The 24,896-nt window shown below is 32.7% G+C and overlaps 1 protein-coding gene and 1 long non-coding RNA gene across 8 annotated transcripts in view; one reads left to right on the forward strand and one right to left on the reverse strand.

Annotated features, from left to right (window-relative positions):
* Window positions 1–24,896, forward strand: part of LOC128548495 (uncharacterized) — a 235,397-nt gene that overhangs the window by 88,472 nt on the left and 122,029 nt on the right. The gene's annotated exons all lie outside the window — the stretch shown is intronic.
* The window catches only part of LOC123527505 (restin homolog), an 81,270-nt gene that overhangs the window by 29,176 nt on the left and 27,198 nt on the right, over window positions 1–24,896 (reverse strand). For 3 of the 6 annotated variants that reach the window (XM_053523465.1, XM_053523466.1, XM_053523464.1), the window contains exons 6-15: window positions 24,193–24,378; window positions 18,150–18,200; window positions 14,113–14,163; window positions 13,470–13,520; window positions 10,285–10,335; window positions 9,015–9,096; window positions 8,029–8,106; window positions 4,194–4,327; window positions 3,790–3,859; window positions 2,618–2,711 (exon numbers count right to left, since the gene is read on the reverse strand). In XM_053523465.1, coding sequence (XP_053379440.1) covers window positions 2,618–2,711; window positions 3,790–3,859; window positions 4,194–4,327; window positions 8,029–8,106; window positions 9,015–9,096; window positions 10,285–10,335; window positions 13,470–13,520; window positions 14,113–14,163; window positions 18,150–18,200; window positions 24,193–24,378 — 848 coding nt within the window. The remainder of the gene's footprint in view (window positions 1–2,617; window positions 2,712–3,789; window positions 3,860–4,193; window positions 4,328–8,028; window positions 8,107–9,014; window positions 9,097–10,284; window positions 10,336–13,469; window positions 13,521–14,112; window positions 14,164–18,149; window positions 18,201–24,192; window positions 24,379–24,896) is intronic. The other 3 variants (XM_045306993.2, XM_053523467.1, XM_053523468.1) reach the window with 3 other exon arrangements.

Consider the following 24,896-nt stretch of genomic DNA (forward strand, 5'->3'; position numbering starts at 1 on the left):
ACCACGGGGGTCATGATTTGAACAAATTTTGTAGAGGTCCACTAGGCAATGCTATGTAAAATCAAGTGACCCCTGGGGCGGGGTCAATTTTGACCCTGGGGTCATGATTTGAACAAATTTGGTAGAAGTCCACTAGGCAATGCTTCACATTAAATATCTAAGCTCTAGGGCTTCTGGTTTTTGAGAAGAAGATTTTTAAAGTTTTTCCTTTTGGTTGCCATGGCAACCAGAATTCTGTATGGAATTCAATTCTTTGAACAATTTTTAAAGAAGACCGTCCAAGGAACATCCCTGTGAAGTTTCATCAAAATTGGCCTGTTGGTTTAGGAGGAGATGTTGTTTAAAGGAAAGTGTGGACGGACGCCAGACGGACGCTGGACGGTGAGCGATCACAATACCTCACCCTGAGCACTTTGTGCTCAGGTGAGCTAAAAACCTGCATGAAAAACTTTTAAGTAAAAACAGGCCAGTTTTAATTTAATTCAAACAAGAGATATCTAACTTAACTATTTCAGTAGATTTGATGTCTAGAAAGTGTTGTATCAAGCTTCAATCAAATACACGTAGTTGTAAACCCTTATCATGCTGAACACACTTGGTTCTGCCTTTGCGACCAGTGTACATCAGGCTCAGCTTGCACATCTATGCAGTCTGATCATGATCTGCACTGTTCACTATTCAGTCAATACCTTTTTGGTAAGCTTCCCTTTTAACAGTTAATGGTACTGTCCGAAATGAAAGATGGACAAGTTCATTATAGAAATTTAGCAGGGGAAGGGTTAAACAGATACAGCTTGATAGCTGCAAGCAAAACTCCAACCAAATTTCCCAAGTTATCTAACTTGGTTATGTCAGTAGGTCTAATGTCAGGGAAGCATTGCGTTAAGATAAAATACAATAAACACTTGTATCATGGTTAGTTATACACAAAACTTTAACCACATTTTCTAAGTTGAAAATATTACATTTGAATCAAATTCACCAAAGAATTATCTAACTTGATTTTTTCCAGTAGGTCAGTTGAATAGGAAATCTTGTGTAAAGTGTCAATCCAATACATGCAATGGTTACTGAGACATGAATTTACACACAAAACCTAATTATATGTCATGCCCTGGTGAGTTGAAAAACACACTAACTATTCTTCTTCAAATAGTCAAGTTAAGAAGGGGCACAGTTTTCGCGAATATAAGCCTAAGTAATGATACCTACCATATGAAAACAAGAGCTGTCTGATGACAGCGCGCTCGACTATTCGAAGAATTGATTGAAGAATGGGGCCAAAATATTACCATAGATATTCAGACAAAAGAAATAGATAGATTAGACAAACAACATTCCTGTATTTCTTTGATTTCGATAAGTCTTGCACTAAATGGCAATGTATGAACCAATTTCAAAGTCCAAAAAGGGCCATAATTCAGTCAAAGTAGTTATGTACCCTTGCCTACAGATGGAAATCAAAATGATAAACAAGTGTTCAAAGTTTAAAAGCAATATGTCAAATAGTTTTGACAAAACGTTGACTTGTATGATAACAGAACCAATTTCGAAGTCCAGAAAGGGCCATAATTCAGCCAAAATAGATGACAGAGTTATGTATTCTTTCCTACAGATAGAGACTATTATACTAAACAAGTAATAAAAGTTTCAAAGCCATATGTCAAACACTACAAAAAATATGAACTGGTACGGAAAACTTAACCAAGATATCTAAGTCAAAAGGGGCCATAATTCAGCCATAATCCTTGATGGAGTTATGTACTCTTGCCTATAACTGAATATGGTGATGGTAAACAGGTGCTGAAAGTTTCAAAGCTTTATCTCAAAAGACTTTGTCAAAATATGAACTGGTACGAAATATTAACCCAGATTTCTAAGTCAAAAAAGGCCATAATTCAGTCAAAATCCTTGATGGAGTTATGTACTCTTGCCTATAACTGGCCATGGTGATAGTAAGAAAGTGTTGAAAGTTTCAAAGCTTTATCTTAAAAGACTTTGTAAAAATATGAACTGGTACGAAAAACTTAACCATGATTTCTAAGTCAAAAGGGGCCATAATTCAGCCAAAATCCTTGATGGAGTTATGTGCTCTTGCCTATAACTTGCCATGGTGATAGTAAACAAGTGTTGAAAGTTTCAAAGCTTTATCTCAAAAGACTTTGTCAAAATGTGGACTGGTACGAAAAACTTAACCAAGGTGTGACGCCGACACCGACACCGACGCCGTGGTGAGTAGGATAGCTCTACTTATTCTTCGAAAAGTCAAGCTAAAAATGTCTCTAGTTTGAAAATATTTGATCTGGTGGTTAAAGAGAAACATACTTACATGCAAAACTTTAACCAGTTTTTTTCTGTTATAAGGGGTACAACTATGACAAAATTGCTACATAAATTGTATCTCATGGTGCAAAACATTTGTGTGACAGCCTTTGATGGCCTTAGGCTAGTAGTTTCTGAGAAACCTGCTTTTATATAAATGTAAAACTTTTTTGCGATGCAGAACCCAACCAAACCAAGAGCAACAATAAAACCTCAGATATTTGAAAAATTCAAAATACCCCGGTAGTAAAAAGCTATATATTGTGTCATCATAACATTAAAACCTATACCATACCTTTTCCTGCCAGTTATCAGCTTCAGATAATTTTTCTTTAAAACTTTCTCTAAGTTGTTCTATTCTGTTCTGGTGTGAGGTTATCATTGCTTCCCTACAGAAAAACATGCAAACAAAACTAAACAACATTCAGTGATCAATGTGTGAAAAGTTTGGTGAAAATAGAAACGTAAACATAAAAATAACAGAAGGTGTGACCCAGATTAGCAAGTATTGGTAAAAGAACTACTCAAATTGGAGCATGAACAGTCAAATTTTTGGCAATTTTGGTCAATTCATGGCCTAAACTCTACACTCTCTTGGATAATTCAGATTCTAATCAAACTTGGGTGATATACTTTGCATATAAACATTGTGACCCAGTTCTGTGAACATAAGAACTGCTCAAGTTAGGGAGAAAACACTGTCAATTTTTGCAATTTTAAGTTACCAAAGGGCTACAACTCCAGAGTGACTTAAAGGATCTTGCTCAGGTTACCAAACCTGGCTGAAAAATTATGTCCATAAATATTGTGATCAAGTTTGGTAAATATTGGATAACAACTGCTCAAGTTAGAAAACACAAAACATTTTTGGACACTGATACCACGGTGTCAACCAAAGGAGATCCCATCTGTCCCATTTCACAGGCATATAAAATCATTAAATCTATTAATCTGAACAGCTGTGGACAAAATTTTAGCTACAACTTTACTTAAACTACATACAGATAGGAAATTCTTGCACTGTTTATATATTGCCTATTAGCATCTGAATGCCGTATTTATTACATAACTTGACTGCTAAATGATTATTTACGAGGTCATGAAATGTACTTAGTGAAGGGAATAATAATAACATGGAGAATGATTTATTATGTAATAATACCAGCTTCATGCAGTGAAAGCATTTAATTGGCTTTTAGGATTTCTTGAAATAACAAAAGACTTAAAATTGCATAATTCCCCGAGTAGTAGACACAAATATACATAAAATACAGATAGTTTTCGTAAATAGATGTATTACACAACAAGTAAAAAGTCAACTGTGTCGGGACAAAATACCTAAATACAACAAGATAAATGCAAATATTTTGGCAGACTAGTAGAAGTAACTATTAAGCTACAACAAAAGGTGATTCTTTTGGCAATCAGTTCAAAGTTAAATGTTTTTGAATATTTTTGCCTACATACCTCTCTTCTTTGAGATGCTCAATTTCTTCTTTGGCTTTGAAGAAAGATTCTTTTAAGTCTTTAGTTTCATCTGTAAAATAAAATGAGAGATTCTGCAATCAATATTTTAACCCTTATTTTGCTAAAAAATTTTTAATGGACTGGTCCATTATTTAATTTGGGCAGAACCATTTATCATTTGAAGGGGTGTTTACTGAAAATTTACTGACTGAATAGAGAACAGTGCATACTATGATCAGACTGCATGGATATACAGGCTAATCTTGGTCTGCACTGGTCGCAAAGGCAGAATCATTTGCCGCCAGCAGGCTAAAGGTTAAGTAAAGCAGAAGTATCCAATTTTGCTGGGTAAAGAATAAGAAGAACACTGTTACAAAATGTGATATATATTAAGATTTACATACTTAATGTTTTTGAAGTTTTTCTGTTGAGATCTGCCTCCATTTGCTGATGTTGATCAAACTTGATCTGTAGTTCTTTCAGATCTCTTTTAGCACCAAGTAGATCTGATTCCCTCTGCTTTAAATCAGATTTTAATCTGAAAATCAAAAATGCAGATTTTTCAATGAACAGAAATATGAAAAAAATAAAATACTTAATGTACGGGACACACAGCATTTTCACAGAATCTTACCTTTGAATACTTTTTCCAACATGATTATATAAACTAAACAGGAATGTCTTTTCAACAAATACCCATACTTAATTTCATAAATTTCGCATAAATATTGAGTATTTTAACCCTCATCATGCTGGACACAATTGATTAGCGACCATTGTAGATCATGCACTGTTTACCATTTCAGTATTCTAGAAATTTAGCTGGGTAAGGGTTATTATACGGCACAACTTTGAGGAAAAAAAATTCTTGGAATTTTTAACATGAAAACTTTCCTCTAGGAAACATAAAAATTATAATTGACCATAAAATTAAAATGATGTGGATGTGAAGTATGAAATTAATTACTTGCTATTTGTTCTTGATTTGTAAAGAAGAAATCTTCTAAAAAAGGAACAGATAGAGAATTTGTACAATGAGTTTATCTGTCATTTAGGTTTGGAGGAGCCAATTACTGTCATATTTTCAGCATGCCATAGCAACTGCAACAATTTTCTACAGTGACAAAAAACAAGAGGACCAAGATGGCCCTAGGTCGCTCACCTGAGAAACACACCATAACAGTGTTGTAAACATGTTTGACCTAGTGATTTCATGGAAAAAAATATTCTGACCAATTATCATTAAAATTGGAGCAAAAGTCTTGAGTATAAATAAGTATTTTCTTTGATTCGACCTGTGACCTAATTTTTGACCCCAGAGTACGAGATCCATATTCAAACTTGACCTAGATTTCATCAAGACTATCATTCTGACCAAATTTCATGAAGATCAATTGAAAAATACAGCCTCTAATGCATATACAAGCTTTTCCTTTAATTTGACCTAGTGACCTACTTTTTGACCCCAGAGGACCCATATTTGAACTTGACCTAGATATCATCAAGGCAATCATTCTGACTACAATTCATGAAGATTAATTGAAAAATACAGCCTCTATCGCATACACAAGGTTTTTCTTTGATTTGACCTAGTGACGTAGTTTTTGACCCCAGATGACCCACTTTCAAACTCGGCCTAGATTTCATCAAGGTAATCATTCTGACCAAATTTCATAAAGATCAGTTTAAAAAAAAACAGTCTCTATCGCATACACAAGGTTTTTCTTTGATTTGACCTAGTGACCTAGTTTTTAACCCCAGATGACCCATTTTCGAACTCGGCCTAGATTTTATCAAGGTAATCATTCTGACCAAAATTCATGAAGATTAATTGAAAAATACAGCCTCTATCGCATACACAAGGTTTTTCTTTGATTTGACATAGTTTTTGACCCCAGATGACCCACTTTCAAACTTGGCCTAGATTTCATCAAGATAATCATTCCGACCAATTTTCATGAAGATCAGTTAAAAAATACAGCCTCTATCGCATACACAAGCTAAATGTTGACAGACAGACAACAGACGGACGACAGACGACAGACGCCGGACATCGAGCGATCAGAAAAACTCACCTGAGCATTCCTCAGGTGAGCTAAAAATAGAACAAGTAAATCCAGTGAATTTGTATTCCCCCTCCCGCACCCCCAAATTTTAATGTTATTTTGTGAATATGGGAACTATATCTTGAAAGAGTTTTAATTTTGTTAAATTTCAAGAAGGTCCATCAATGCAGTATTTTACAATGTGGGAATTTTATGGATAGTTAAAGGGCAATAACTCTCGTTAATTAAGTGGTCCTGATGAAACTGTGAATGCACCATCCCCCTTTGTGATCTACTGAACTTTTTGAAGATCCATCTATAGGTTGCTTATATACAGTAAAAAGTTCCTACTTTTTTACAAAATCAAGGGAGAAAACACTGTTTTTACTATATATCAAGGGGGATAACACTACATGTGAGCACAGGTAATGTACTAATTAATAATTATGAGGTTCTGTGATTCTTAGGCTTAAATATTTTCGAGTTGAGCATTTTCAATTTCGGAAGGATGGATGCATGAACAAATGCATGCATGCACAGACAAACTGCCACACAACCAACACCAAAACAATATCAGTCTGCTGGCGGCTGGGGACAGAAATACAATAAATTGTTCTTAAAAAGGCTATTAGATTTTTGTGGTTGAAAAACGAGAAAAAAACAATAAGTCCCTGCAAGAGAAAATCCCAGTTGCAACTTATAAAGCTTGTCGAAAATGTAGAAGATAATTAGACAAATCACTTTCTTGGTGGAATAATATGAAGTAAACCATAAGTCACTGCTGGTGAAAAAACAGATGTAGATTTAAAACAAGAGCTTGATGCTGGATAGTGAAACTGAGCACATCTGAGGAAGCTGGAGCTGTCACTGGAGTGTTTAATGACTCCAACTGCACAATAGCTGGAGTCTGTGTCAAAAATATTAAGTAATAGGAGAGACACATATATTTTTTTACAAGTTTTTTTTAGCTCGACTGTATGGAGAGCTATCCTACTTACCCTAGCGTCGGCATCTTTCCGCATCCCAACCTTGGTTAAAGTTTTTTACACTTACTGTTTTATCTCCTTATCTCTGTAATTACATGATGCATTTGCTTTAACCCTTTCACTGCCGAGGAACCAATAACATTATGTACACTTATTTGCCAAGGCACTTTCCTGGAAATCACCTTGGTTTTGACAGAATAGTTTAGAGGCTTTATTGTTCACAAACGTATACAAAATCTATAATTTTTAGAAAGAAAAATAATAAATGCATACAAATGAAAAAAAAAAATTCTACAAAAAGTCTTGTTTTACTTTGAAATATACTGACGTAAATATGGGACGGGTATACCCATCCTACATGTAGACAGCGAAGGGGCTAGATGGGGAAGAATCACTGTAAACAGCTAAAACCATTGAAAAATCTGCTTAGTTTGTAAACCAATATTTAGAAAACAAAACAATATGAAGTACCTAATTTCCTTATCGAATCTTCGACCTTCAGAGGAAATATTGGAGCTGTTTTCTCTACTTTACCCAGCAGTTGAATCGCCGTCCGCCATTTTGAAAATGTGGAAATTTACAAGTCACTAAAGTCATTATGGGCTTTCCTACAGTACAGTATTCTAAAAATACTGCAGCAAACACAGATGGGAAACATTGGTTGCTTTGGGGATAAATTCATGTGACGTCATTTGCATTGTTTATAGACTGGAATGTTGGGAAATCCCAAGACGGGTATACCCGTCTTGTAGGCAAATAAGCCGACATAGTAGTGGACGGGTATACCCGTCTTGTAGGCAGCGAAAGGGTTAAACTTAAAATATTCATTCTTCATCATCATCCACATCATCCGGCACATGGGCTATAACTCTCACACCAATACTTAAAGAATTATCCCCCCTATTTACTTAGCATTTCAGGTTAAAGTTTTGATGCACTTTCACTCTATCTCAGTTTTTACTAAATGGATTTGATTTAACATCGTCATAAACATCATATGACACAAGAGCTGTAATTACTGCACAAATATTTCAGGAATTATTCCCCCTTTTTACTTACAATTTCGGGTTAAAGTTTTGACGCACTTTCACTTTGTCTTAACCAAGGTTGGGATGCAGAAAGACGCCGGCACTAGGGTGAGTAGGATAGCTCTCCATATAGTCGAGCTAAAAAAAAAACTTGTAAAAAAATATATGTGGTAAACATACTTTTGTGTAGTCATTTCCATGGCCATTTCTTTACGTCTCTGAACTGCTGCCACCTCCTCCATTTCACTACTTTTACTTCTGAAAAAAAAACAGCATACAAAATTGAAACCATGTCCTAGTAGAAAGTGTTATAGATTGAAATTTTAATGTCAGTTGTTTCATTTTTAGTTAAACAATTTGAGCCACACCCTGAGAAAACCAACATAGTGCGTTTGTGAACAGCATGAATCCAGTCCAGTCTGCGCATCCACGCAGTCTGGTCAGGGTTCATGCTGTTCACTTTCAAAGCCTATAGCAAATAGAGAAACCATTATCGAACAGCATGGATCAAGACCAGACTGCTAACTTCTGGTGCGCAGGCTGGTCTGAATCCAAGCTGGCGCACATGCACTATGTTGGTTTCCCCATGGTGTGGCTCAATTTTGTATAAAGCAGTAAAAAAAAGTGTTGATTGAAAATTGTAAAAATTTATTTTTTAAAAGAAAATTTCCATAATGGAAAAAAGTCACTGTAAATATGCATAAAAAGGAAATAAATAACACTGGTTTTTATTCAAATTTTCAAATTCTTGCCCTCTTGATTTAATCAACTGTCATCTACAGATGTAACTTAGTGATGAATTTGTCGCCATAGTTTCTTGAAAAGGACAAATCCTACAGGAATTCATCTTGAACAAAGACTTCATTTTTTCCTTTAAGAAAATGCTGTTTGAATAAATTTTACACAACATCAATTTTTCCTCCTTTTTGACCTTTAGCCCACTGATGGCAAGTGATTCTGCCTTTGCGACCAGTGCAGACCAAGATCAGTCTGCACATCCGTGCAGGCCGATCATGATCTGCACTGCTCTCTGCTCAGTCAGTAAATTTTCAATGAATACCCCAGTCTGAATTATAAGTAGTACCGCCCTAATTGAATGATGGACTCAGAAGTCCATTTAGCAGGGTTAGGGTTATTAAGAGAACAAATAAAATCTTTTTATTTACTTGAACTGTTCTTTGAACTGATGTGTCTCCATCTGTAGCTGACGACATTTCTCGACAGATTCTTCTAATTCCCGCCTTAAATCTAAAAAACAATGGGAGATAACTCTGCAATTATTTCAGATGGAGTTCTGGTTCTTAATGCTATTGTTTTCAATCCATTTATAACTGTACTAAATCTCATATAATTCCTGAGAAACTGTCTTATCATATCATCATATTCATAATATTAAACATTTGTACATGTAGTAAGTTTTATGCATCTAGCAAGCGTTTGATCTTACACTCCTTTTGTTTCAGGGTTCAGCAACACTGGCTACTAGTTCCTGAAATATTATTTTACATATTTATCAAATGGATTATGAATCTATAGGACTTGTCTTATCTATGGAATATCTCTGATTTGAGAGTGGCAAGGGCATAAACTCTTGTATGTATTCTAAGGGGAAATAATGATACAGATAAGAGACGTAAGGCTTAGACTAAGACAAAATTACAAAGTTAATTAAAAGTGCAAAAAATAGCCCTATTGTTTTTATTTAATTGGGACAAAATCAAACATACTGATTATAGACAAACTAGACTTTTTGATTTTTGGCATCTAAATCCATCAAGTATTTTACTTAATATTGAACATTGTGTCAAGATGTAGTCAATATCCATCAAATTACATGCACCTTAATGGTTTAAAATGGCAGTTATGCTGACAAAACATTTACTAGCTTATTTCTAGAGTACTGTAAGGTTGTAAGAATTTGAAAACGATGAATTCATTCATCGATGTTCAATTAGCAGACAATGTATTCATGATATACTGACACTGTTTTGAATCAGCACAATATGTGTTACAGTCAAATTTTAAATTGAGTGTACACTGTAATTCCCTAATGCATAAGTGAAACAAAACACACAACTCTCAAACAACTCAAAGTGAAATTGTTAACCTTTAGTCTGCTGGAGGCAATTTATTCTGCCTTTGGGACCAGTGCAGACCAAGATCAGCCTGCATATCCGTGCAGTCTGATCATGGTCTGCACTGTTTGGTATTCAGTCCATAAATTTTCAGTAAACACCCCTTCGAATAATAAATGGTATTGCCCAAACTGAATTATTGACCAGTCCATTTTAGAAACTTGGCAGGCTTAGGGTTAAGTATCTGGCTCAGTTTTTCCCCCCAATTAAATTTTTCTCCCAGTTAGTTTTTTTTCTCTGGGGAAAAATCAGCCAGTTCAAGGAAGTGCAAATGAACTGCAAACAACTTTTTACCACTTACTATCTCTCATTTCTACTAGTTCGGAACACTTTTCCTGGAGGACTTTATTTTCTGAAGTGGAAAGGTTTATATTCAAATTAAAATATCCACTTATTCCACGAGAAGAATACCGGTAATGGGAATTTGCACTATGAAATTGTCTAGAGTATTCAAACATCTCTCTAAATATTTATGTAAATTTTGAATTACTAGAATACCATATAAATCAAATAAAAAAAAAATCTGCTTGAAAATAATAAATTACAAAATTTGCAAGGAAAAGCATTTTGTGCTCTTTACATAAATATGAATATTTTCTGTCAATTTTGCCAACAGTGTGTTACAAAACATATTCAGGAGAGAATTTTACGAAGTGTTTACAAGGGGGGAAAATGAAAATGTGCGCAATCTTCTGTTTATAAAAAGCAAAATTTGAATTTCTCTGCAAGTGCATGCATAATTTAAATGCGTGCTCTAGATTGTGAAAGAGTTTTCAATTTGGGAATTTTATGAAATCAATAGTAATTACGCCTATTTTTTGTTTCGAACAACCATAAGAGATTTTTAAGCTTTATAATCACGAATTAAATGCCAATTTAGTCAAAAATGCAAATGAAGCATTTGTCAGTTTTGGAGGTTATTTTAAATTGTGCAAAAAATGGTTATCCAGAAAAATAGTTGGAGAATAAATTCATCTAGAGAAACTTGTGAAATTAGACAAGAGAAGAAAGAGGTAAGTTAAGTTATTATTAACCCTTAGCATGCTAGAAACGACTGATCTGGCCTTTGCGACCAGTGTAGATCATAATCAGCCTGCACATCCTTGTTTGCTATTCAGTCAGTATCTTTTTGGCAAGCGCCCCTTTTTCTCTATTTAGGGATGTGGGGCTTATTTAAATTACTATATTAAATGACTATAATGTGCATAAATGAAGTAATTGAAAACAAAGTTTTGCACATAGACAACACCAGTAAGCCTGGACCTCTATTAAACATTTTTCTAGCATTCATGGATATGTACAACCTTGCAATATAATGTGGAACTTAATTCAATGTGTGCGTTATTCAGCAGAGGTTTCACACATGTATGCATAAATAAAAGACAAAAATATCTTAATTCTTATAATTCAATGTAAACATGTTTCTGCAGCAATTTTTCCTTTTTCAACATTTTTTCTCGAAAATAAACTTTTATCAAATTTTGAATCTGAACTATGGTTGATCTAACTATTAGACTATGAGTGCTCACACTTTCATGTTTCACTCAAGAAATAGAAAGTAAAGCCATCCCCTTTTTTTCAAATGTTACTGCTTTCAGTTTCAGTACCGAGGCAACACTGAAATATGCTCTTGAATATTATGTATATAGTTTCATCGATGTGTGACCTTGCCAACTGCTTGCATTAATTGATACTGGAATTATGGAACTTTGGATATTATAATGAAAAAAGAAATTAAACAGTAAGCATCTTACTTACCTCCCTTTCATTAATCTAACACTGAATAAAGATGCATTAAATTCAACAATTTCTTATTACTTCCCTTTAATACAAATGGCACTTAAGAAATAATATATAGCAGAACTAATAAATATCAAAACAATACAAAAAGGTTTAAAAAATATGCCTGCAGAATAATTTCACAATATTTACATTCGCCCTATTCTTTTCCAATGAAAATTATGACGTTCATTTCGTAAGAACAGCAAAAGGGAAGGCGCAAAATTTACGTCATCGCTGCTTAGTGATAACCAACCACTGTTCTGACAATGTCTGCGTATAGTCAGGAAGAACTTTCCTTAGATGACGTCGTAGTTGTTCCGTGTTGTGAACAAAACAGTCAAGAAGCTGATTTTAATGTTAAATTTTTATGCCACAAATTACGTGCAATTTATAGTACTATCTTGTTTACAAATCGAACGGAAATATAATGTAAATATAAGAAATGAAACTATTTTTTTCGGTGTTCATGCCAAATGAATGACAAAATAGGATTGGCAAATTAAATATGAATCGCTAGCTCAATTAATGGTTTTGCCAATCTTATTCTGTTGTTCATATCTCGCATGTCCGACATGGGAAAAAGTCATTTCATTTCTTAAAGAGTGCAGTGAATTATTATACACAGCGTATACTGAGATATATTAAAACATGGTTCTGCTGTATATCATTTTGATTCTAATATTACGTCTTTTTTGTACATAGTAGATGAAATTGGGGAGAACTGTTTCATGGTGCATGTATGGCGCCAAATATAGTACAATGAGGGGACAACATTGCGTAACCATGTTTTCAGCATATTGAAATAAATTCGGCTGAATTTCAGTCATTCAGTTATAATTTTCTTTTTTTAAATTTTGTTAAAGTTTGTATCTCAATAGTTATATATTTACATTTTCTTGTTAAACGAGCAAAAAAGCTAAAAATTTATGCAGTAATACTAGACTTTTTCTTGTTCTGGTGTTGTGATGCACACCAGTGCTAAAAATGAGAGCAATCGATATATGAAATTTATAATAATTTGTAAACTGACAGTATTATGTCAGTTAAGTCAGAGAATCTGACGAATTGCATACTGCAAAATATAGATACACTGAATGCTTCCAATATGTCAATTTGTCTTTGTTAATTAAAATGTGGCTGCCACATTTTCTGTTATCAAGATAAAATATATAGATCTATTCATTTTTTGTTAAATCTTACTTTTGATGATTGTCTCTTAATTACTTGTCATAGGCCTAAATACTGATGAACAAAGCTGAAATCTAAATTTGTTTTTGATTACCTCCCTTTATGGCTCTATCTGTAAAAGTTCATGTGCAGTATTAAAATTTTTCTAGCCATGAAATTATGCACAATATCTATCTGGACAGCTTTTACATGTATTTTTAACATAGTTTTTTTTTTACATGTATTAAAAAATTTAAAACCTTATATAACTTTAAGGTGCAGAGGTCAAAAAGGGCCAATACATAGTTCAAATACCTTCAATCTGGACTAATACGTCAATTTGATCTTCTCCCATAGATTCTACTTGTAAACAGAAATCATCAACTTAAATGATTTGTTCAAATATTTTCTCATGGCTGCTTGAGTATTTAATTAAATAAAAATTCTTAAGGAAATAAAAGTTTCAAAACGAGATGCAATTAATGTGAAGTTTTCAAATCAGAAACACGTGTTGCAGTGCAGTTTTAATGTTAATACCTGCTTGTACGGTTTCCAATACAGTGCACTTCTCATGAAGGCTTTTGTTTTCTGCGAATTACAAATATTTTTTTAGGTGAGATGAATAACAAAGTAGCAAAGATGTAGAAACTTAACGATTTGTTCACTTAAAGGTGGATTTTACTTTATTCAGACCTTTATGTTCTAGAATATTACCACCTCTGATGGAATTACGAAATGGGATTCTGATTTTAGGTAAAAGAAACTTTAAATATTTTTTCTGCTTATTTCATATCAACACACATAATATTTTATTTTACTGCATGCCTTTGGTTTATCTTTTTTATTCTAGTAATTTCACAGTGAAAAATATCTCAATTGTTCACTGATACAGAACCATACTACAAGTAAATTTTAGTTAAAACCATTTTTTATAAGAAAAAAAATAAAAGAAAAATGTAACATTGAAACGTATGTCACTTGTGAGCACCGTAGGTATATATATTTTTCACTCTCATGAAAACACGACAATTCAGTGAAAGATATTTCAAACTTAAGGGTTAAAACAAACAAATATCCTGTATGTTCTTATTATGATACTAAACAGAAGCATCTTTTTTTTTTTCAGTTTAAAAATTGCGTGCAAATATTTCACATGTTGTATATTGATGACTTATACTACCTGCTTGAACATTCTCCAAAGCTGCGCACTTTTCATGAAGGTTTTTGTTTTCTGTAAATTAGTAAATCAGGTTTAAGTAATGATTCATTTGTGAGCAACAGTTAGTAAAGTGGTTTGTTCGTTTATTACTCTCAAGTGTGCATTTTGAAATGCAATTCTCATGCACTGTTATTTACACATGAGGTAATAATTGGTATAGTTGAATAGGTATTTTCCACTGCCACTGTTTAGGTATTTAGCACAATTTATTTATAATATACAGTAAAACCTGTTGGTTAAGACCACCTTTAGGAAATGAAACAATAGCTTTCAGAAGCGACATGTACAGTGGGCTTTCACTATTTTGATGCCAGATAGATCAATATTCACTGGCATATCTGAGTTACTTATATAGTCTAAGAGCTACCACTGGAGTGATTAGTACCCCAGCTGAACAGGAAGAGGATCACTGAAACAGTGGTATCTGTTGTCAGGCAGTCTCACAACAAAGGTAATTTTACCTATTCATGATTCAACAGGCAGAGAAATCATTGGTCTCACAAGCATGTTTTATATTTGAGGGGTACATTACAAGGTGGCATTAGGCACAGGATTGACTGCAACAGAACAATTCATTCCCATTATAACTCTTTATAAATTTTAAGTAATTAGCTCATCATATAACTTCTGGTTTATTTAGCGGTGCTTAGATTTCACTTACAAAAAAAAATGACAAAAAACTCTATGACTACACTTCATCAATTATAAATCTATTACTTCAAGTAAGTTATTACAGACACAAAAAGATGAGAGCACTTTTACAAGTACAAGTAATATCTTAATATTGTACTCCTTGCAGCACCACCCCTGTGAAAAAGGTTCATGAACTTCATGAATTTATTCATGAAATAGTTCATGAATAAATATTCATGAGAGACAAAATTTATGTTTCATGAATTTTGATATTCATGAACTTTAAAATAATACATGAACAAGTTCATGAATATTGAAATTCATGAAACATAAATTTTGATTCTCATGAATATCTATTCATGAATTTTAATTTATGAATATTGAAATTCATGAAACATAAATTTTGATTCTCATGAATATTTATTCATGAACAAATTCATGAAACATAAATTTTGGTTTTCATGAATTTTTATTCATGAACTTGTTCATGAATTAATAAATCATACATGAATTTTAATTCATGAACTATCTCATGAATATTGAAATTCATGAAACATAAATTTTGATTTTCATGAATATTTATTCATGAACTTTTTTTTGTGTTTTTTTTTTTTTTTTTTTTTTTAGAAAAGTTCATGAACTTATTCATGAACAAATTCATGAACTAGTCAAGGAAACCTGGTAGGAGTGTAATGCTATGAAACCTGAGAGATCTGCATGTAATGGAATTCTTTTAACAATTTTGGTAGAGCTTGATACAAGAAAAAATTCTGTATGTCAAAGTGTTGTTCAGTTAGCCTGGCCAGAGACTGTTTTTCTTAGTCTCTGCTGAGTCACTGTGTAAATGACATTTTCCACCCTCGACAAATGACATGTTGAGTAAAACAGTAAACTAGAGTGGGATTGGGAGCATAATAAGAAGTAAACAATAACTGCTGTATAAAATACAAAACATTAAGTTAAACAATGTATAATTTACTTTAAACTCAAGATTGAAATTCAGATACATGTACTTGCTTTGTTTCAGGGTCGTGAAAACTTGTGACATTTTAAAAGGGTCTTATTTTTTTAAAATGAATGATTTATGAGAACACCATAATTACTTATTTGATTTTCAGTATACTCATGTTCCTTTTAAACAATTCCTAACAGTAGCATGATAATTATTTCCTTCTTATTTGCTGCACAAACTTCTCAAAATTGCTGAATCACATGTGCAAAAAATTTCCCAGCATGCAACAAAATAATGGAAACTGATCATGTGACATTATGAATTTAATGTTCATGAACATTTATGAAAAGTTCATGAACTTATTCATTTATTGCAAACGGGAATAAACCTAAGTTTTATGTTTAATGAATGAACAGTTCAGAAACTCACAATTTGGTTCAAGAACTGGTTACACTGAACTAGAAAAAGGTTTTGAATTTTAGTACTTTTAATGAACCTGTGTTCATGAACAATTTTGGTTCTTAGTCTTAGTCTAGACCAACAGTAACTGTTCAGGAACTGGTAAAGTTCTGTAAGTTCTTGAAATTTTGCAGTTTTTGAACCAATATTCAAGAACAATCATTGTTCTAGAATCACAGTCTAAGAACTGTTATGTTGGGTCAAGAACAGTTCTCTAAGTTCTTCAGAAGTTCTTGAATGTTCAAGAACTTAATACTAATCATTTAATGGATTTTCTGAAATGTTCATGAACTACATTTACAAGTTCATGAAATGAAAGTAATATTCTTGAACTTGAGACTTCATGAATTTAAGTTCCTTGTAGTTCATGAACATTTTTGATAATTCATGAAATAATTCATGAATTCTTACAAATTCATGAATAAATTCATGAAGTTCATGAACCTTTTTCACAGGGGCGTGACCTCTAAATTTGCACACTTCTCACGAAGTCCTTTATTTTCTGTAAAGTGAGTTTAGTCCATTATTACTTTCCTTTAAATGTTTAACCATTACTGTGAAGTCACTTGATACTGTGGGCATGAAATTGCATGGTTTGTGGTAAAAGGATTATTTCTTCCAAATAGGATTTTCCGAATTTCAACTTTTGAAAAGAAAATGAATGGAACAATTATTTTTGTTCACTGAAATCTATAGTAATTTTATAAGGCGATGGAACCACCTTGAAAGTCACAAAAATTAGTTTCCAACAAACATTGATGATTTCACAGTAAGCACTGTATGATATTAAAGGGGCTTGCCTTCAAATGTAAATCAAAATTATATCACATTTCTTATAAAAAAAAAAAAAAAAAAAAAAAAAAAAAAATACATAGATATTATTTTAGCATACATACATTTTCCTGAGTATCATAGTATCATATGAAACATAGCTAAATTGTTTACAGTTATCTCAACACATTAACATTGTTCAGGCCTGGGATTCAGTCAGGAATAAAAAGCCTGAAAATCTACAATCTAAAGCCTGAAATCCATATTTTCAATAGAGTTATATAGGGAAATTCTGGCAACCAAAAGCCTGAAATCAGGACCATTCCTAAAAAATCCCAGGCCTGATTGCTAAGGTATTTTTGACATAGTAGAAATCACAGAAATATATTTTGCATTTTTTATAATATTTATATTGGTATGATTGTTTGCTTGTTTTGGGTTTAACGCCATTTTCCAACAGTATTTCAGTCATGTAACGGCGGGCAGTTAACCTAACCAGTGTTCCTGTATTCTGTACCAGTACAAACCTGTTCTACTTAAGTAACTGCCAACTTCCCCACATGAATCAGAGATGGAGGACTTAAATGAACTAATGATTTGAGACACCTTGTCGTTTATCAAATAGTCACGGTGAATATATGCCTAGCCCATTAGGATCGAACTCAAGACCCCGTGATCTGTACAGCATCTGTGCTCTACCTACCGAGCTAAGCAGGCTGGTCTATGAACTCACTTTAATCACACAGACTTTACTGGGTTTTTGTTGTTGTTGTTGTTTTCACAATATCCAATGAGTTCTAGATTTCTAAAAATCTGATGCAAATCTGGAGACATATCCCTTTAATTAATTATCAACAGAAAGTTTGTATTTAACAGAAAAAGATTTTTATCAGGTGCTGCACAAAGTTGTCTCCCTGTATCCCAGAATAAATTTATGAAAATTAAGGTCCAACACAATTGCATATAGATAATTAGCTTAAACTAATCTACCTTAATAGCTGCTTGGAATACTGTAATTACTGTTATGCTAAAAGAGTTGCATATATTATCGTTTTTAATTGTTTTAACAGTATTGTAACATTATGCCATTGTTTTTAAACTTCTCATTCCAAATATTTCTACACTTTTTTTATTGCATAAACATAATCACTGCAGAAGTGCATAACATCTGTGCATAATTTACCTTCTTTAACAAGCTTTAGTTTAGAGAGCCTGTTCTGAAGAGTTTTGACTTCTGTAAACAACCGTAATTAACATTTTATTATTCTTGGCAAACAGTGAAGAATCAGTACGTGAATAATTGACAGATCTCTTTAATAATACATTTCTTTAGTATATATTTACATTTCAAAATACCATGAATATTTTTAAGTCTTATGTCTGTTTTTTACTTTTTAAATTAACTGCATGCCTTTCATTTATAATTGTAAAATTCTTATCTTTGCATTGATCCATAGGGAAAAATGTCACTTGACATGATATTAATTCAAGTTATGAATAAAAACTAAATATCCAAGACAACATTAAAATCATAGTATTAATCAAGGACTTTTCAAGGACTTTTTACTTTTTAAAGGACTATTTTTCTCGGGTCACACATTAAACCGGAATCCACCTAAAAACCGGAATACACCGGAATACACTCCACATAACCGGAATACACCTGTATTTTTTAAGTTAAAGGTATTTTTGAAGGGTTTTTGATATAATTCAATCATATATATCATAAATAATTAACATACGAAAGGAATATAAAATACGTTTACGCAAAATGATTTTATACGAGAATGAAGTTCGGCGACCGCGCAGGAAATTTCCATAACCGAAATACACCCGTATTTTATTAATAAATGGTATTTTTGTAGGGTTTATTGCAGAAATCATTCGTGTATAATATAAATAATAAGTTTACAAAAGGAAAATAAAATACTTTAACACAAAACGATTTTATATACGAGATTTGGATTTGGCGAGCGCACGGGAAGTTTCCATAACATAAATGCACTCTATTTTAGTATTCTCTTAAATAAACACTTTTTATCATTTTTTGTAAGTTGTAGAACCATGTTCAATCAGATTAAATATGAATGAATATTTGAGAGAAGTTTATTAAAAGTTAATTCTGTATACGAGATTATAACTTTACGATCTTACGGAAATGTTTTACGCTTATGTCGCTATGACTAGATACCGGAATGTTGATTATTAAAATTTATTTAATTGTTTCTTCAAATAATAAGAAAATAATTTAAGACAAAAAATATCAATATTCGATTTTAAATGAATCATAAACAAAATACGGGTCCCGACATAAACCGCGCAGATTGGAAAGGGCTTAATATGATCGGAAAGGGCATGTCACATGTTTATTATTGAAACTTATTTAATTGTTTCTTCATATTTCATTTAACAAATAAAAAAGAAAATAAACTATGAATGATAAAATAGCATTTTTTGATTTTTAAATGAATTATAGACAAAATACGAGTGGCATAAACCGCGCTGATCGGAAAGGACATAACAATGTTTTAATATTTCATTTTTAACATGATCGGAAAGGGCATGTCACATGTTTATAATTGGAAATTATTTCATTGTTTCTTCAAATTTCGCATTTCGTTTAACAAATAAAAAAGAAAATTAATTAAGAAAAAATATCAATATTCAATTTCTAAATGAATTATACACAAAACACATATCAGTGCATAAACCGCGCTGATCGGAAAGAACCGGCCGTATGTTTATAATTGGAACTAATTGAATTATTTCTTCATGTTTAATTTGATAATTTAAGAAGAAAATAAATTACAAAAAATCAGTTTTCAAAAGAATTATATTATGTTTAATATATAAATATAAAAACGTTTACTGCGCTTATTTCTAAAGCACAATTAAGATCCTATGAATATATGCAGCGTAACAAACACGTGCCTCTGATTAGTCCTGATAGAGTTTGATTGGATTATCACACCTATTGTTTATATCAATTAATCAGTATATTTGTAAGCACACATATGCGACATGTGACAAATAATGTCTGACAAGGTAAGTAGCTAAGTGCAGTTAAATATGATAAGCTTTTGTTTAATTTCATACTTGTCATTATAATTGCAAATTGAAAAATTAAAGAAAAACAGGTACATTCAGTATAATTTTTTATTTTTCATGTACTTTAACGTGTCAATACTAATTCAACGTTTTGCTAAAACAGCGATGTATTGTAGATTTAAACATTTTCATTCCTCCTTCCTTCTCTCCAGGATGCACTAAGTCTCGATCATAATGTCTCGGGTATCGTAGTCGTTTTCCTGTATCAACATAGTCTTCCTATAAATACTTTTTCAGTGTTTCATTTACAGAATTCCTTATTTTGTTAAAATCAGTTTTATTAATTCCAGTTCACTCCGGAAATTTAGGAAGTGTTTTTACGTCGTAACTTTACCAAAATTCAGAAATTACATCGTGAACGTCAACAAACTTATTATTTGGATTGACTGGAATTTACCCGGGAATCGTAAAGATACAAAACATCATGCCGGTAATTTTCCATTCGACGAGCACGTGCGACCTATCGTAATATCTAATTTACATCGCTCGACGTTACTTTTGTTAATCAACACGTACAAAAAACGCACGTAGTGTATTCATTTTTTTAATATTATCGTTTCAAGTTTTCAACACCACTTAAGAAGTAATACAGTTTGAATTCTGTAACGATTTTAATAAGATATCGACATTAATGTAGGGAAAATTCTATAAAAAACGGTCGAATTTTCACATAATTATTTGTAAAACTTCAAACAGCGCGATCTTAATTACTTATTTCTTTCTAAAAGTAAATAAATGGTACATACTATGGCCATAAAATTCAGACTTTTGACCAGAAAATACAAAGAACAGAATAAAAAAATCTTAAATAATGAAAAAGCGGCAGCAATTTAAATAAATGGAGTAAAACGATTTTTGGCAAACAGATTTCTGTTAGCGTACGTGACCTCGTGAACGTAAATAGAAATGTGGTTTTAAATAAAGCAATACGATGTCATTGCGGATTTAAATGCATCTTTGTACATGTATATTTTTGTAAATTAATTATTTATTTTAGATATGATTGATTTCTATCATAAACCCTAAAAATACGATTTATTTAAAAATACGGGTCACATTAGAGAATTTTAGGGCATGGAAATTCATTTACGAATACGCAAATTTCCAGTGCCTTCGCCGATTTTCAAACGTAATGCGCAAAAGTATTTTAATTTTATTTTGGAAATTAATTATTTATGAAATATATTTTTGAATTCAGTCATAAACCACTTCAAAAATAGCATATGTTGAAGAAATACGGGAGTATTTCGGTTATGGTAATTTCCCGCGCGGTCGCCGAATTTCAATCTCTTATAAAATCGTTTTGCATGAACGTATTGTATTTTTCTTTGGTATGTTGTTTATTTATGATATATATGATTGAATTATATCAAAAAACCTTCAAAAATACCTTTAATTAAAAAAATACAGGTGTATTCCGGTTATAGAAAGTGTATTCCGGTGTATTCCGGTTTTTAGGTGGATTCCGGTTTAATGTGTGACCGTTTTTCTCAAACCCAGGCCAAGAAATCTTTTGGCAGAAAATGTGCTCTGCTAAAATGCTGTCTATCTTTATATGACCACTACTGATAGGTGACCATTTAACATCATGATTTCCTTTCCAACTACATTCATTCATTTTCTTCCATTTTTTTTATTATTCCCACAAAAAGAGTGTTGACAAAGCTTTTTACAAGGAGTTTTAGGTGAAATTTTGTCCTTTTTTTTTTCAAAATTCAAGCACTTTTTTTGTTATAGTCGTTTTCAATTAGTTTTTAAAGGACAAGCATCCAATTCAAGATCTGTGCAAACCCTTAGATTAATTCCTTGATTTCTTCATGATGTTCTGAATTTTCTATGACGTTTTCAAGACAAAGAGCAAAAAAAAAAAAAAAAAGATGGGGAAAAAAATGAAATTGAAATAACATGGCTAGAATTTTTGTTCAATTTGTAAAAGAGCAAAGATTTAATCTTAGCCATTTCACACAAATCTAAGATATATGCCACATCTGACTACAGTAAATTCATATATCAAAAATTTAATGGGGACATCAATTCATGTTAAGGCCTAAAGAATAAAGAGAAAATTGCTTGTTCTGTAAGTATTTTGCCAAAGAAATATCAGTGATTTCACAATATGTCCTTCTCATCATCATATGAATATTATCTGAAAACTACAGCTGCTGCTTTTGAGAGAAGCGAATGTCTGCCACAACTGACTAATCCTCTGAATAGTAAGTCTGGAGTAAGTGTTGGAGTAAACGACCTATCAGATAAGTGTCGGAGTAAGCGGCCTATCCGTAATTTAAGGACTTTAATTCTGGACTGCCTGGACAAATCTGGCTAGTTATCAAACTTTCCTTTTGGCAAACACATTTTGTTAAGTTTCGTAAGATCAGATGACAAATGTTGGACTTACAGTGCAGACAAGATCTGTGGCAAAAGGACACACAGACTGACAGACAGGAGTAAATCAATATGTCTTCCACCACACAGTGGTGTGGACATAATTATCTGACTGACAGAGAGACAGAAAATTACTGGTAGACTAACAGACAATTACCCAGCCTTACAGTAACATAATTAATTTCTAGCTGTTTGGAAACTTGCTACTATTACGGTCCCTTATGCACATATTCAAAGGGTTAAACTAAATTCAGTGTTTTACCCATGTTACCATTTTAAACTAAATTCTATCGCAGGAAATATGTTGGAGCTTATTCCATCATACAGAGCCGACAAAATCAAATCTATTTCAGTTTGTGCTATTTTCAGAAAACCAAAAAATATTGAATACAAATGAGGCTAGAAGTGGGGGTAATACCGAGTATATATAAACCTATAGAGTTTTCTGGCCATTAGTCACCCCTATTTCAGTATTCAACACATGTACAAGTAAATGATGCAGACGTTGATTCATTTTATGAAAGAAGTATTTTTACCAATATCACTTTTCTTTCGCCTGTGAGGAATGAATAGAAAAGAAAACTGTTGTCTGCAGTTCTAAGGATTTATGCTTTAATTGTTTGAGACACCCTTGGTGCCCCTAAAATTACTGAATAATATGGTCATGTGCAAATTGTGGATGATTTTGAGGATTTCAATTTTTTATGAAACTTTATTGTAAACAATGCGAAAACCCTTCACAACTTATATTATGCATCCCAAATTACCTGGTTTCAAGTTAGGTGACTAGAATACCTGCATTCTGGGCCTGGGTTTCAAAGTGGAAAAATATGGTTGTTTATTTTATGTATTTACATAACTGGAAGCAGAGTTCACATTTAGGAAGGTTGTCAACCTATAGGGAATTAGTTGAAATGTTTATTTGAAACTTGTTTGAAAAGATCATTCAAACTGATCATATTGGAAAAAGTTGAAGTACTGGGTGCTGACCAGTCACTAGATAGGAATACATACCGGACAAACGTAATTATGGGTTTATTTCGATTATATCGGAGTCATCTGCTAATCGGAAACATTTGGCATTTTATTTTGACTGTCATATTATAGCATTGACCTGACAATTACTATTAACGAGGAACATCGTACCTAAGATCACCTGTGTTTACAAAACTGCTGTCCTCTGCCCTTGGGGTATTGGAATGGCAGTGTGCTTGCGCATTATATTCAGTTATTTTAGGACTTATTCATTGTGTCTTCTATTAACCATAAAACCATACCGTAATTGCTTAAATTCTCTTTCGGTGAAGCCATCCTTCTAGGCAATTTTAGAAGTTAAACAACTACAGTAACTTCAAGCAAACTTGATTTCCAGTGGACTAAAACTTCCAACAAACTAGCAAACTATGACCTCCAGCAAACTTCAACCTACAGTATACTATGACACGAAGCAAACTATAACTTTCAGCAAACTGCAACTTTCAGCAAACTTAAAACTTCCAACAAACTACAACTGTCAGCAAACTATGACTTCCAGCAAACTAGGACTTTCAGCAAACTAGGACTTTCAGCAAACTATGACTTGCAGAACTACAACTTCCAGCAAACTTGCTTCCAGCCAACTATAGCCTCAAACAATCTACAGCTTCCAACAAACTTAGACTTCCAGAGCTCAAATAGAACCCTTTTTTCAGACAGAAAGAATATCCAAGAGATATGAATACAAATGTATTTACCTGCTTGAGCTGTCTCTAGTGCTGCACACTTTTGCTGTAGTTGTTTATTTTCCTGGAAGAGTTTATCTAACTGCAGTATCTGCTGCTCCTGTCTGGCAAGTTGTTTCTTCATATCCTCTGTCTCTGACGTAGCGCTACCCCAGCTCGACTGTAGTTCAGAGATTTTCTGTTGTAACTCTTCTTTTTCTGCAAAAGTTAATTTAAAATCTGGATACCTCAATAGAATAAACCTATTGGAAAGCCAGGTGACTTCTAAAATAAGATCCAGTGCAAAAAAGTCTATTACAAATCAGTTGCTAGATTTACTATCATCCACACCTTCCTGGATATAGCAGAGGGGGGAGGGAGTAAGTAATGTTGTTTTTCAACTCATATTCTTTTAACGCAGCATGTTGTTTTTTTCTCATATTTTTTTTTAGGTAGCATGTGTCACATTATTGTCTATTTGAATCTGCGATACTTAAATTTTGGACATTTTTTTCTTCTGAATTTTTTTTTTTTTTATCACATACATATGCCCCTTCCTCTGATACTGTAACAATGATATTACATTATGGTGATGAAAGCAGCCATATTTCTTCATTTTGTTTGTAAAATAACTAGTACATGTATTAAGCATTCTCACCACTCAGCCATGCAGGTTCATGCCAGACACAACTGATTCTGCCTTTGAAACCAGTGAAAATCATCATCAGCCTGCACAT

Source organism: Mercenaria mercenaria, chromosome 14, assembly GCF_021730395.1.
Source record: "Mercenaria mercenaria strain notata chromosome 14, MADL_Memer_1, whole genome shotgun sequence".
Lineage (NCBI taxonomy): Eukaryota > Metazoa > Mollusca > Bivalvia > Venerida > Veneridae > Mercenaria > Mercenaria mercenaria.